Consider the following 14,297-nt stretch of genomic DNA (forward strand, 5'->3'; position numbering starts at 1 on the left):
GGTCCCAATGAGCACAGTGGCCTCCATCATCCGTAAATGGAAGAAGTTCGGAACCACCAGGACTCTTCCTAGACCTGGCCGCCCATCTAAACTGAGCAATCGGGGGAGAAGGGCCTTAGTCAGGGAGGTAACCAAGAACCCGATGGTCACTCTGTCAGAGCTCCAGCATTCCTCTGTGGAGAGAGGAGAACCTTCCAGAAGGACAACCATCTCTGCAGCAATCCACCAATCAGGCCTGTATGGTAGAGTGGCCAGACGGAAGCCACTCTTTAGTAAAAGGTACATGGCAGGCCGCCTGGAGTTTGCCAAAAGGTACCTGAAGGACTCTCAAACCATGAGAAACAAAATTCTCTGGTCTGATGAGACAAAGATTGAACTCTTTGGTGTGAATGCCAGGCGTCATGTTTGGAGGAAACCAGGCACCGCTCATCACCTGGCCAATACCATCCCTACAATGAAGCATGGTGGTGGCAGCATCATGCTGTGCGGATGTTTTTCAGCAGCAGGAACTGGGAAACTAGTCAGGATTGAGGGAAAGATGAATGCAGCAATGTACAGAGACATCCTGGATGAAAACCTGCTCCAGAGCGCTCTTGACCTCAGACTGGGGCGACGGTTCATCTTTCAGCAGGACAACGACCCTAAGCACACAGCCAAGATATCAAAGGAGTGGCTTCAGGACAACTCTGTGAATGTCCTTGAGTGGCCCAGCCAGAGCCCAGACTTGAATCCGATTGAACATCTCTGGAGAGATCTGAAAATGGCTGTGCACCGACGCTCCCCATCTAACCTGATGGAGCTTGAGAGGTGCTGCAAAGAGGACTGGGCGAAACTGCCCAAAGATAGGTGTGCCAAGCTTGTGGCATCATATTCAAAAAGACTTGAGGCTGTAATTGCTGCCAAAGGTGCATCAACAAAGTACTGAGCAAAGGCTGTGAATGAAAAAGTGTTTGCCCCCTTCCTGATTTCTTATTTTTTTGCATGTTTGTCACACTTAAATGTTTCAGATCATCAAACAAATTTAAATATTAGTCAAAGACAACACAAGTAAACACAAAATGCAGTTTTTAAATGAAGGTTTTTATTATTAAGGGAGAAAAAAAATCCAAACCTACATGGCCCTGTGTGAAAAAGTGATTGCCCCCTAAACATAATAACTGGTTGGGCCACCCTTAGCAGCAACAACTGCAATCAAGTGTTTGTGATAACTTGCAATGAGTCTCTTACAGCGCTGTGGAGGAATTTTGGCCACTCATCTTTGCAGAATTGTTGTAATTCAGCCGCATTGGAGGGTTTTCGAGCATGAACCACCTTTTTAAGGTCATGCCACAGCATCTCAATAGGATTCAGGTCAGGACTTTCACTCCAAAGTCTTCATTTTGTTTTTCTTCAGCCATTCAGAGGTGGACTTGCTGGTGTGTTTTGGATCATTGTCCTGCTGCAGAACCCAAGTTCGTTTCAGCCTGAGGTCACGAACAGATGGCCGGACATTCTCCTTCAGGATTTTTTGGTAGCCAGCAGAATTCATGGTTCCATTTATCACAGCAAGTCTTCCAGGTCCTGAAGCAGCAAAACAGCCCCAGACCATCACACTACCACCACCATATTTTACTGTTGGTATGATGTTCTTTTTCTGAAATGCAGTGTTACTTTTACGCCAGATGTAATGGGACACACACCTTCCAAAAAGTTCAACTTTTGTCTCATCAGACCACAGAGTATTTTCCCAAAAGTCTTGGGGATCATCAAGATGTTTTCTGGAAAAATTGAGACGAGCCTTAATGTTCTTTTTGCTCAGCAGTGGTTTTTGTCTTGGAACTCTGCCATGCAGGCCATTTTTGCCCAGTCTCTTTCTTATGGTGGAGTCATGAACACTGACCTTAACTGAGGCAAGTGAGGCCTGCAGTTCTTTGGATGTTGTTGTGGGGTCTTTTGTGACCTCTTGGATGAGTCGTCGCTGCGCTCTTGGGGTAATTTTGGTCGGCCAGCCACTCCTGGGAAGGTTCACCACTGTTCCATGTTTTCGCCATTTGTGGATAATGGCTCTCACTGTGGTTCGCTGAAGTCCCAAAGCTTTAGAAATGGCTTTATAACCTTTTCCAGACTGATAGATCTCAATTACTTTCTTTCTCATTTGTTCCTGAATTTCTTTAGATCTCGGCATGATGTCTAGCTTTTGAGGATCATTTGGTCGACTTCACTTTGTCAGGCAGGTCCTATTTAAGTGATTTCTTGATTGAGAACAGGTGTGGCAGTAATCAGGCCTGGGTGTGGCTAGAGAAATTGAACTCAGGTTTGATAAACCACAGTTAAGTTATGTTTTAACAGGGGGGGGCAATCACTTTTTCACGCAAGGCCATGTAGGTTTGGATTTTTTTTCTCCCTTAATAATAAAAACCTTCATTTAAAAACTGCATTTCGTGTTTACTTGTGTTGTCTTTGACTAATATTTAAATTTGTTTGATGATCTGAAACATTTAAGTTTGACAAACATGCAAAAAAATAAGAAATCAGGAAGGGGGCAAACACTTTTTCACACCACTGTATATACATGTGATTTCTTAGCTTTTTATTTTTAATAAATTTGCAGAAATTTCAAAAAAACTTCTTTCATGTTGTCATTATGGGGTGTTGTGTGTAGAATTTTGAAGAAAAAAAAAGAATTTATTCCATTTTGGAATAAGGCTGTAACATAACAAAATGTGGGAAAAGTGAAGCGCTGTGAATACTTTCCGGATGCAATGTATGTGCCAGTAACTGAATGCATAACACTTAGATTGTTCACACCAAATGTCAGAAAGGGGAAAAGATGTGATCTGAGTGACTTTGACCATGGAAGGATTGGATGGTGCGAAAAAATAAATAAAGATCCAGTGAGTGGTTGTCATTTCACCAAAAACACTTAATGAGAGAGGTCAGATGAGAATGGCCAGTTCTAGCTAGTTCAAGCTGACAGGAAAGTGAAAGTAACTGACATAGCTATTTATACATGACAACAGTGGTATGCAGAAGAGCATCTCTGAAAAACACAACACCAGAAACCTTGAAGTGTTTTTGTTGAGGGTGACAGTGAATAATGACTAAATAATAGACTCACAGATTAATCAGCTTTCAATATGTTGCTTGCTCTTTCTAACCATGCCCACTGTACCTTCCAACTAAGCATATTTTAAAATGTCTGCTTTTAGTGCTACAGTATGGACACAGAACACAGTTCAATATAAGGGCTAAACTGATGATGCATTCAAACTGATAGATGTGCTTTATTGGGAAGTGCGCGAAAGCAAGGAAAGGGCACATCACGCATGCCTGTACTTTGGATTGATGTTAATTCCTGCATCCCTTAATTTTACTGGATAGCAGTTTCTCCCCTGTATGATGTCATAATCTCCTTCGCCACCCCTTGCACTTAAAGCCAATGTCACCCGTGCTTCTATATGATGACACACCCATTGGGGCAAGTTTAATATCTCAACCAGCAAGGCAACCTTTGGCCTGCCACAGAGGGATAGATAGCACTTGTAGACGTGCTGGTGCTGGTGTAAGCTTCCTTTGGACCAAGGCTGCGAGTTGACAGGTGAGTGTTTCTTTTGAGTCTGCTACAGTATACACAAGGTGCTTGAAATGCCCCATTGATAAACTCAAACTTGACTGGTGAATTTATGATCTGACATCATGATCGGTGATACCCAGTTGTATTTGGGATATGAAATGTGTAGATGAAAATTAGCTTTTTGCTTATCCCTAGTCTAGATAGCCTGCATCGACTCGGTTGCTGTTCAGTTCATTTTCTTGAGTGGGTTACTGGGGCCTTATTTTTTGCAGTGGGTCGCTGTGCGTTTATATTTATGTGCAGTTTATTGAGAGCTGTTCTGAATTGCTGCAAGGTTCATTCTATTTCAGATTATTTAAGATCATTTGGCTGTTAAAATTGTATATAGTGATTATGTGTCTCAAAAATGTCAACATACTGCTATTTGAAATTCTTTGTGAAAAACTATTTTTGAGGACTATATGGAGTCTATACCACTCCTTCCCTTCAGGTTCATCCTGATCTTTGCTAATGATGCTTGTATTTTGTTGATTAGGATGTTTAAACAACCAAATTGTCTGTTTTACAAAGTAACTTATCTTAAAGAGAATGGTCTGAAAGACATAAATGGGTACAAGACACAAATGTCAAAGACTGTCAGCTGTGGAATGATGGTGTGTCCCTGGTGAAATAATGCCCTGGATTCAATCAATAAAGTGTCCTTAAATGTAATGCTGGAACTGTGACCAAATAATTGGTCAGGAATTAACATACGTATTTCAATACCTAGCCAAATTTATTATACTTTTTATGAATATTCATTCAGTATGGATTCAGTCAACAATCTTCTTTCAGTTTGGCACATAATTGAATGAAAGCGATCATGTAAATGAATATAAATCAAAAGGGAAGACTTGTAATAAGGTATATTTAAGGGGCTTGTTGATTGAAAGTTAAGGAGCTTTCTCATTGAATCTGAGCATGGATTTGTATGCATGTGTGCACAAGCTTGTCCTCCCATTGTAGGCCTGGAGCAACCCAGCCAGTCTTGATATTGTTTATTGTGGCATTTGCCAGTGTTGCAAAGCATTACCACTATAAGCAACCTTTGGAATTGTCAGTGAGGGGACTGAATGCTGTATGTTTGGTGTCAGCACTTCTGTGAAAATGAATTGTCTTTGGCCTTGCTTTACTGAAGTGTGGACTTTTATCCTGCTCTGGGCTGTAATGTGAATTAGATCTTGGAGAGAAGTAGTTCTAAGTGCCCCCTGACACTCTCAATATAAGAAAAAGTACTATATACGTAAGTTATAGACCACTTTTCAGATAAGAATTTCGTCGAGGCTGTCTGGGATTACCTGGATAGCCAGAATAAAGTGAGACAGCCAAATTCTACAGAACAATTGTGGCAAGTTCTCCACTATGTTTGATACAAGCTACCAGCTGATATTCTTATAAAATGGCAGGGCAGTGTACCTAAGAGAACTGCATGCATTTTTAAAGGTTAACGGTGGTCACAACAAATTGATTTTATTTAGTTTAACTGCTCCTTATTGCAGATTTAAAATGGTTGATTTAGCCCTCGTTACTTTATGGAATTACAAATGACATGTATGACGTTTGATGATGATGATGATGTTGATTTTATATATTGTAGTTGATGTTGGAAAATTCCATAATACTGTGTGACCAATCATGGTACTCATATTTATGTGTTGAAAGGTCAAAACATATTAAGCCATTATAAAAGGTATATCAGAGGTTTTTGACAGATATCAAATGGGCTTTGGCTTGTTTTGTACAGCTGAGTGATAAGATAATGGCAGTCACATGGAACACATTACTGATTAAAAGAAGCTGAGGTGTTAGGTGAAATGAAAATCTTGACCAGAGACATTTAAATAACGTTGATCAACCCCCGAAAGTGATCTGGTCAACTTCAGAACTGCACAAGACGCTGACCTGAAATACAGTACCCTGACCTGAAATACAGTACCCAACAAGGAACCAGAAACATTTGCAGTGTGTATTGTGGTATATGCATGGCTACAACCAGAAATAGGTTCACACTGATATTGACATGTAACACCACTGGCCTGTGTGTGGCAATATGGTTATCTTTATCTCGAGTATCTATCTCAAACTTCATTTAGTTTTGTTTTGGATATACAGTGCCTTCCAAGTGTAGGATTGTGGTAGAGTGAAATTTGTTATTATTGCTATTTGTTTAAGGCATTCAGATTTTACACTCACCGAGCACTTTATTAGGTATTTATTAGGCTTATTTCTACTGCTGTAGCCTATCCACAGAGTTATGATGCGCTGTGTGTTCAGAGATGCTCTTCTGCATACCACTGTTGTAATGTGCGGTTCTTTGCATTACTGTCACCTTCCTCTGCCATTATTACTGCCATTCTCTTCTGACATCTCTCATGTAAGGCGTTTCTGTCTGCAGAACTGCTGTTCACTGGATGTTTTTTTTTTGTTTTCCGCACAATTCTCTGCAAACGCATTTATTGCTGCCACATGATTGGCTGATTAAATGTTTGCATTAGCAAGCTGGTGTACAGGTCTACCTAATGAAGTGCTCAGTGAGTGTACTTAAGCCATCCTCCTGCTGCATGGTTCTTCTGGTACTCTTACAGAGATGACCACGTACACACCCAGGGTGATCAGCTTGACCAAAAGGGAAGGCCAGAGCTTCGGCTTCCTGCTGCGGTTGGAGTTGGTCGAGGAGGGTCACCTGATCCGAAACCTGGACAGGGGCGGCCTTGCAGAGCTGGCCGGCCTTAAGGATGGTGACCGGATCCTGAGAGTTAATGGCATCTTTGTGGATGATCTGGATCACTCATTGGTAAAGTCTGCTCAGTGGGCTCTCCTGCGATTGTTGCTCTAACTACATATTAACATAAACACAAGTGTTCACTGAAGAATTTACACAGTATGTTTATTCAGAAATCTGATTTGGTTAGTTCAGCTACCGACAATATTAAATTGATTAACTATGTGAAAAATAAAACAAAATGGAAAAAAAGAAAAAACATTGAAATAATTTTTAATTTAAATTGAAAAATGCTTGTGGCCTGCATTTCCTGTTTGGACATGTAATACATGTTTTTTTCCGACATGTTAAACTCATTCTCCAAACACATTATGAATTCTCTGTCTGGGGAGTGTAAGGTTACTAGCATTTAATCCTCTGTGGTCTGTCCCTTGTCAGGTGGCAGGGATGGTGAGAAACAGTGGCTCTTCTGTCATTCTACACGTTCTGGACAAGCACTCCTACAAACAGTCCAAAGCCAGTGGTGCCAACCTGTCCGAACCCCAGTCTCGCCCCACCATGAATGGGACAGCCAGAACCGACCCTAAACCCAAACTCTGTTTCCTGGAGAAAGCCAAAAGTGGATATGGGTTTTCTCTTAAATCAAAGAATGGTGAGGGTGCTCACACAAAATGGTCTCCTGCTGAAAAAAACAGCTCAAGCTAGGATTTAACAGCTGATTGCTAGTTGACCAGCTCAATTTTTAAGCTGGCCATGCGGGCATATATTTTACAGCAGGGCCGCATCACAGTTTCCCCAATTGTGATGAATTGAGAACCTCTGGCCCCGAAAAGATCTATCTTAACAGAAGGTGTCAATTCCCAGAGGTTAGTCCTAATCCATTACTAGAGCCAATTCTGATCTATAGAGCTATCCCTAGGCGACAGTTGGCCTACTGATTAGCCTCTATGAACCCTCTTATTCAAACAAATGATTAAAGAGTGAGGGCTAAAGTGAAAACTCTAAAATGAAGTCACAGACAAATCAATGCAGAGTAGCTTTGCCCCCTACTGTTCATCATCAATGGTGCATTATGACATCTCTCTTTATTTTGGTGGCGTAATGAAACCTGTCGGCCTGCTTTCAGGTGAGGAGGGCATATTCATTTTCAATGTGACTCCATCTGGGGTCGCCGAAAAGGCTGGAGCAAAAACCTCTGACCGAGTCCTGGAGGTCAACAGTGAAAACGTGGAGATCGCCACCCATGATCAGATTGTGGAGAAGGTTAGCAAAAACACTGACTACACATGGTCAATTCTATGTCTTATACACTTGCAGTCCCAGCAGATTTATTAAATAACAGTGCAAGACAACAGACCCCTGTTGTTTTACAGGTACACAGTGGGGTGTAAAGATTTAGGCACCTTTTGTTTAAATGTCTGTTACAATTAATCTGAATCTAAATGGTACATAGTTATACAGTGGTGTGAAAAAGTGTTTGCCCCCTTCCTGATTTCTTATTTTTTTGCATGTTTGTCACACTTAAATGTTTCAGATCAAACAAATTTAAATATTAGTCAAAGACAACACAAATAAACACAAAATGCAGTTTTTAAATGAAGGTTTTCATTATTAAGGGAGAAAAAAAATCCAAACCTACATGGCCCTGTGTGAAAAAGTGATTGCCCCCTAAATCTAATAACTGGTTGGGCCACCCTTAGCAGCAACAACTGCAATCAAGCGTTTGCGATAACTTGCAATGAGTCTCTTACAGCGCTGTGGAGGAATTCTGGCCCACTCATCTTTGCAGAATTGTTGTAATTCAGCCACATTGGAGGGTTTTTGAGCATGAACCACCTTTTTAAGGTCATGCCACAGCATCTCAATAGGATTCAGGTCAGGACTTTGACTAGCCCACTCCAAAGTCTTCATTTTGTTTTTCTTCAGCCATTCAGAGGTGGACTTGTTGGTATGTTTTGGATCATTGTCCTGCTGCAGAACCCAAGTTTGTTTCAGCTTGAGGTCACAAACAGATGGCCGGACATTCTCCTTCAGGATTTTTTGGTAGCCAGCAGAATTCATGGTTCCATTTATCACAGCAAGTTTTCCAGGTCCTGAAGCAGCAAAACAGACCATCACACTCCCACCACCATATTTTACTGTTGGTATGATGTTCTTTTTCTGAAATGCAGTGTTACTTTTACGCCAGATGTAATGGGACACACACCTTCCAAAAAGTTCAACTTTTGTCTCGTCAGACCACAGAGTATTTTCCCAAAAGTCTTGGGGAACATCAAGATGTTTTCTGGAAAAATTGAGACGAGCCTTAATGTTCTTTTTGCTCAGCAGTGGTTTTCGTCTTGGGACTCTGCCATCCAGGCCATTTTTGCCCAGTCTCTTTCTTATGGTGGAGTCATGAACACTGATCTTCACTGAGGCAAGTGAGGCCTGCAGTTCTTTGGATGTTGTTGTGGGGTCTTTTGTGACCTCTTGGATGAGTCGTCGCTGCACTCTTGGGGTAATGTTGGTCGGCCAGCCACTCCTGGGAAGGTTCACCACTGTTCCATGTTTTCGCCATTTGTGGATAATGGCTCTCACTGTGGTTCGCTGGAGTCCCAAAGCTTTAGAAATGGCTTTATAACCTTTTCCAGACTGATAGATCTCAATTACTTTCTTTCTCATTTGTTCCTGAATTTCTTTAGATCTCGGCATGATGTCTAGCTTTTGAGGATCATTTGGTCTACTTTACTTTGTCAAGCAGGTCCTATTTAAGTGATTTCTTGATTGAGAACAGGTGTGGCAGTAATCAGGCCTGGGTGTGGCTAGAGAAATTTAACTCAGGTTTGATAAACCACAGTTAAGTTATGTTTTAACAGGGGGGGCAATCACTTTTTCACACAGGGCCATGTAGGTTTGGATTTTTTTTTTCTCTTAATAATAAAAACCTTCATTTAAAACTGCATTTTGTGTTTATTTGTGTTGTCTTTGACTAATATTTAAATTTGTTTGATGATCTGAAACATTTAAGTGTGACAAACATGCAAAAAATAAAAATAAAAATAAAAATAAAAAAAATCAGGAAGGGGGCAAACACTTTTTCACACCACTGTACATGATAACGTTTTGCTAATTTTATTATAATCATTATAAAAAGTAAAAGGGCCCTGTTCAAATGTTTGGGAACCCTTTTGGATTATTGATTATTACTTTAAAAAAATATGATTACTAAAGCCCAGACCCAGGTGATTTACTCATTAGAGCTTCAATGAGTCAGGTGAGTATGATTCCAGGGCTGACCTTTTTTATTCTAATTCCATGCCTTCTAAAGTATCCGACTGCAGTGGCTGTTCAGACTGGTGTTAACAATCGTGGGTTCCTCATGGAATTTCAGAATGAAGTTGGTTAATTTCCACCAAGAAGGCTACAAAAACTTGCTCAATGTTTCAAACAACCTATTTCCACTGTCAGAAACATTATTCGAAAATGGAAGATAAATGGAACAGTTGAAGTCAAGACAAGGTCTGGAAGACCAAGAAAGATTTCAGATAGAATGGCCTGAGACCTTGTGAGAAATGCTCAGAAGAACCCATACTGAACCCATAGCTGTTCACAGGACAACAATACAATGTCCTTTAAACAACAGAGACCTACATGGCAGAGTTGCGAAAAAGAACAACCTCAACACAAAATTAAGCATTTGAAGTATGCAAAAGAAAACATTGAGAAGCCTGAAGCCTTTTGTAACAATGCGTGTGATGAAAACAAAATTGAACTTTCTGGCCACCACCAAAGAGGGTGAAGCCTTTGTAGATAAGAACACCATGCCAAATGTTAAGCATGGCGGGAGATCCATTTCCACAGGAAATATTGTGTGACTAGAAGGAAGAATGGATTCTACCAAATATTAAGTAATTCTAGAGGCTAATGTTCAAAGGTCAATCCAGACATTGAAGTTCAAGAGAGTTTGGATATTCCAGCAAAAAAATAATCCAAAGCAGACGTCAAAATCAACCATGAACTACCTCCAGGAAAGACGGATGAAGGTTTTGGAATGGTCACCACAGTCCCCAGACTTTAATATTATTGAAAATCTGTGGAGAGATCTCAAATATGCCATATATGCAAGGAGGCCAAAGAATATTTCTGAGCTAGAGGTGTTCTGGCAGGAAGAATAAGGAAAAAAATCCAAAAAGGGTTCCCAAATTTTGCACACATTTTTGCAGACTACAGTACATAGAGATTTCAAAACAGATAGTCATAGTATCTTAGAACCCTATCTATGTCTTTAAAAAAAAGGTTTCCTCCAAGATTCAATATAGAGGGAAAACTAAATCAATCATTGCTTAACAAAAAGAAGAGATGAATGTCAAGATTGTAGAAAAAGGAATGATTATCCATCACACTTTGTGCTAAACCCTTTGTGGAAAGCAGTGTGTGAGACATTTTTATTATCAGTGATCTTACATAGCACCAGTCTTTTCTAAACAGACTTAGTAAAGTTGACAAGCATTGAGATGGGATAACTCAAATGTAAGTGCCAGATTTTGACCATTCACCTTCAGTAATATCTCACCTTCAGATCAAGGCTGGAGGAAACAGCATCATGTTCTTGCTGGCAGACGAAGAGACTGACAGACACTACAAGAACAAGAAGATAAAGCTGGGCGTGGGGTTGGCCACCACCAAGTATCTCCCGCGCACGCCACGCATTGTTGACATTACCAAGGGCTCTGATGGCTACGGGTACTTCCTGAGGTCCTACCCCAACCTAAAAGGTGTGTGTTACAGATTGGTCCTCCAATTCACACACTAACACTGATATGTGCATGTGTGGAAATGCCTTGGTTAATTGAGTCAATGCATACAAGGAACTTTACTGCTGTATTTGTGTTAAAATATCCTCATTGGGTTTTTTATATTGGAAAAGGATGGCATTCTAAAATGGTTTACCTTTATACAAGTAGAGAGATGCAGCTTTACCTTCATCCCCCGCTCTCTCTCTCTTTCTCACACACACACACACACACAAACTAAACTGTTTGATATATCAATAATAAAGTGCACTTAACGGTAATTGCAAAGGGGCTGGTAGGCAGTTGATGACCAAAAGATCTTCTGGAGGCAGGCATCTACTCGCCCCAAAAGACTTCACAAACAGATATACTACAGAGGCGGCACTGCAAGATTCAAACCACTAGTTAGCTGCAAAAGCAAGATGGCCAGGTTACAGTTACCGAAGTACCTACAATAGCCTGCAGAGTTCTGGAAAAAGGTATTGTGGGCATATGAGACCAAGAATGACCTGTATAATGCTGGCTGCACATTGTGCAATATTGGCTGACTTTTTGTCTTGTTACATGTCGCACGATGTAGCCCCAACAAAATCATGTATTTCATTGCTGTCACACTGTGCGATAAGATCCAAGAATGATATTATAAGAGCAGAGATTCCATCATACGATTACAGTGGCTACATCATCTGACATACACATACGGAATTTGAGTCATTCTAAACACGGTTTATTTTTTTGCTTTCCTTATTAGCTACATTGTTACTGGGGATGCAAAATGGCTTGAGAGTGGTAGCATAAGTATGTATGTACTGTATGTAGATCCAAAGACATCTGACAAAAACAATATTTGTGGGTGGCCCTTTCCCCAGGTCACTTCATAAAGGATATTGATAAGGGGAGTCCAGCAGAGAAGGTGGGTTTGAGGGACATGGACCGCCTGGTGGCCATAAATGGGGATGGGCTGGATGGCTTGACCCATGAACAGGTGGTAGAGCGGATCCATCAGTGCGGAGACAAGTGCTGCCTGCTGGTGGTCGATGCGGAAACCGACAAGCTGTACAAGCTGGTAGGCAAACATGTTCACCAAATGTGGAACCAAATGTTGATCAAATTCTGTCAAATGTCAACACCTTTCGTAGGAATACAATATAGATTGTACAATATGGAAGTAATGGTGACATGCAATAAATTATGCATGTGAAAAATAATAAATACTGACAGCATACCCGTAGCCTGCTTTGTATTACAAAGAAGGACTGGTTTAATGGTTTGGTTATGGGTGTCCTGCCCAAGAGGAGTAGTTGTAAAGCTTTAAAAGTGTGAAGAAGCTCACTTAAGAAGGTATGTACCTTGCTCAAGGGTAATCAAAAATTTACAAATAGTGAAACTGCTAAATTGAAGAATGACTCTTTTTCTGGGAGAATTAGTTAAGTCAATTAGTTAATTAAAGACATCTGTCTACTGCCCACCCAACATGCCCTGCCATCTCTACTCTACGACCTCACTCTCATTACAGTGACAGTCCATTGCAATGTGCCCTGTCCTGTCTTGTTTTTCATCTGCTGTTAACTGTAAATACTGTAAGATTGAGGACTCACTGTACAGACTGGTTTCATGTCATTCCACAGGGAGGTGCATCTCCCCTCCTCTACTGGGAGGAAATGAGAGGACCCCTTCCGCAGCCATCTCCTCCCGCATCTCCCAAGGCAATGGCGAAACCAATAACAGCCCTCCCAGCATATGACCAGGCCCCTGCCCCTGCAAAGCCCTCTGAGGACAACTACAAACCCAAACTCTGTAAGCTGGAGAAGACCTCGAGTGGATTTGGGTTTCACCTGAACGGCATCATAGGAGAAACAGGCCAGTACTTCATTAAAGAGGTGAGGACACAGACATCCTATATGTGAAAAAGACAGATTTGAAATTCCTTCTTCTCATTCTGTGACAAACTGCAAGTAAACTACCCAATTGAAAGAGAATTGACTTGATCAGTCGACCAACATTGAGCTAAGCAAAGAGGTAGAATAAAGGTAAAATAAAAAAATGTAAACATTTTTTTCCCTCCTGTCCTGAGGTGGTGAAAGGCGGGGTAGCAGACCGGGCGGGGCTCGAGGATGAAGACATAGTAATTGAAGTGGATGGTGTGAACGTAGAGGCCCACCCCTATGGGGAAGTGGTGGACATGATCAAAGCTAGTGGAAACAGCCTGGTCCTATTGGTTGTGGATCAACAGGCCTATAACTACTTCAAGGCCAAAAAGATCCCCATCACCACCCTCCTGCTGTCCCAGGACAGTTTCGACAGGCCTCACACTCCCGCCAGTCTCAAGGAAGTGAAGGAGGTGGAAGAGGAGGACAAAGAGGAGAGTGACAAAGAGGAGGGTGACAAAGAGAAGAGTGACAAAGAGGAGAGTGACAAAGAGGAAAGTGACAGAGATAAGGGTGACAAAGAAGAGGAGAGTAACAAAGACATAGAGAAAAACAAAGAAGAGGAGAGTAACAAAGAGGAAAAGAGAGACAAAGAGGGGGAGAAAGAACCAGCTACTTTGCCCATCCTGACAGAGGCTCGTGAGAGGGTGAGCACTTTCCACGTCTTATTTTGTTACCAAGATCACAACCACTGTTAAACAAGTAGGCCAACAGTGACCAACAGCTACACCATATTGATAGCTTTTACTATAGATTGTGTTTCTCTTCACCCTTGCTGCTTTTTTGCATTTTATCTACAGTCAGCTTGGAATTTGATGCAATGCCTTTTTCTTGTGGCTGTAACAAGCAGAGATAAATGATTGCTGTACAGTTTCCTATGTTTCATAACTGGATTTCACAGGCTTTTTCTGTTGTTGTCATTTCCACAGACGGCATCTGCTTCATCTTCGTCATCCTCTCTGAGTGTAGATGAACAGCTCTGAAGACATTTCTTCATGTCCCGCACACTATTACTTAACACATTTACAAAATTTAGCTGAAATCTGACTAAACACTCAATAGACTACAAGACTAAAATACTTAAGACACTTTTTCTTTTGGCGTAGTCATGTTTTATGGGTTTTACTCTATAAATGTTTAAACCACTGATTGCATTCCTGGCAGCTTCAGAACTTGTGCTTATCTTTTTTCAGGTATAAAGTCTGTTCTTGGGGAATTCTGTCATGGAAATGTCTTGTTGATGAACCTGTCACATTAAGAACAAAGGCCAATTAAAAGCACTA

The 14,297-nt window shown here is 41.1% G+C and overlaps 1 protein-coding gene across 1 annotated transcript; it reads left to right on the forward strand.

Moving 5' to 3' along the window:
* The first annotated feature begins 6,179 nt into the window (after window positions 1–6,179).
* On the forward strand, window positions 6,180–13,997 carry pdzk1 (PDZ domain containing 1). The gene is made up of 8 exons (XM_061233978.1): window positions 6,180–6,386; window positions 6,753–6,966; window positions 7,441–7,577; window positions 10,873–11,068; window positions 11,956–12,152; window positions 12,715–12,966; window positions 13,161–13,661; window positions 13,944–13,997. The coding sequence occupies exons 1-8, from the start codon at window positions 6,180–6,182 to the stop codon at window positions 13,995–13,997; spliced, it is 1,758 nt and encodes a 585-aa protein (XP_061089962.1).
* The last annotated feature ends 300 nt before the right edge of the window (window positions 13,998–14,297 follow it).

Source organism: Conger conger, chromosome 3, assembly GCF_963514075.1.
Source record: "Conger conger chromosome 3, fConCon1.1, whole genome shotgun sequence".
Taxonomy (NCBI): Eukaryota; Metazoa; Chordata; class Actinopteri; order Anguilliformes; family Congridae; genus Conger; species Conger conger.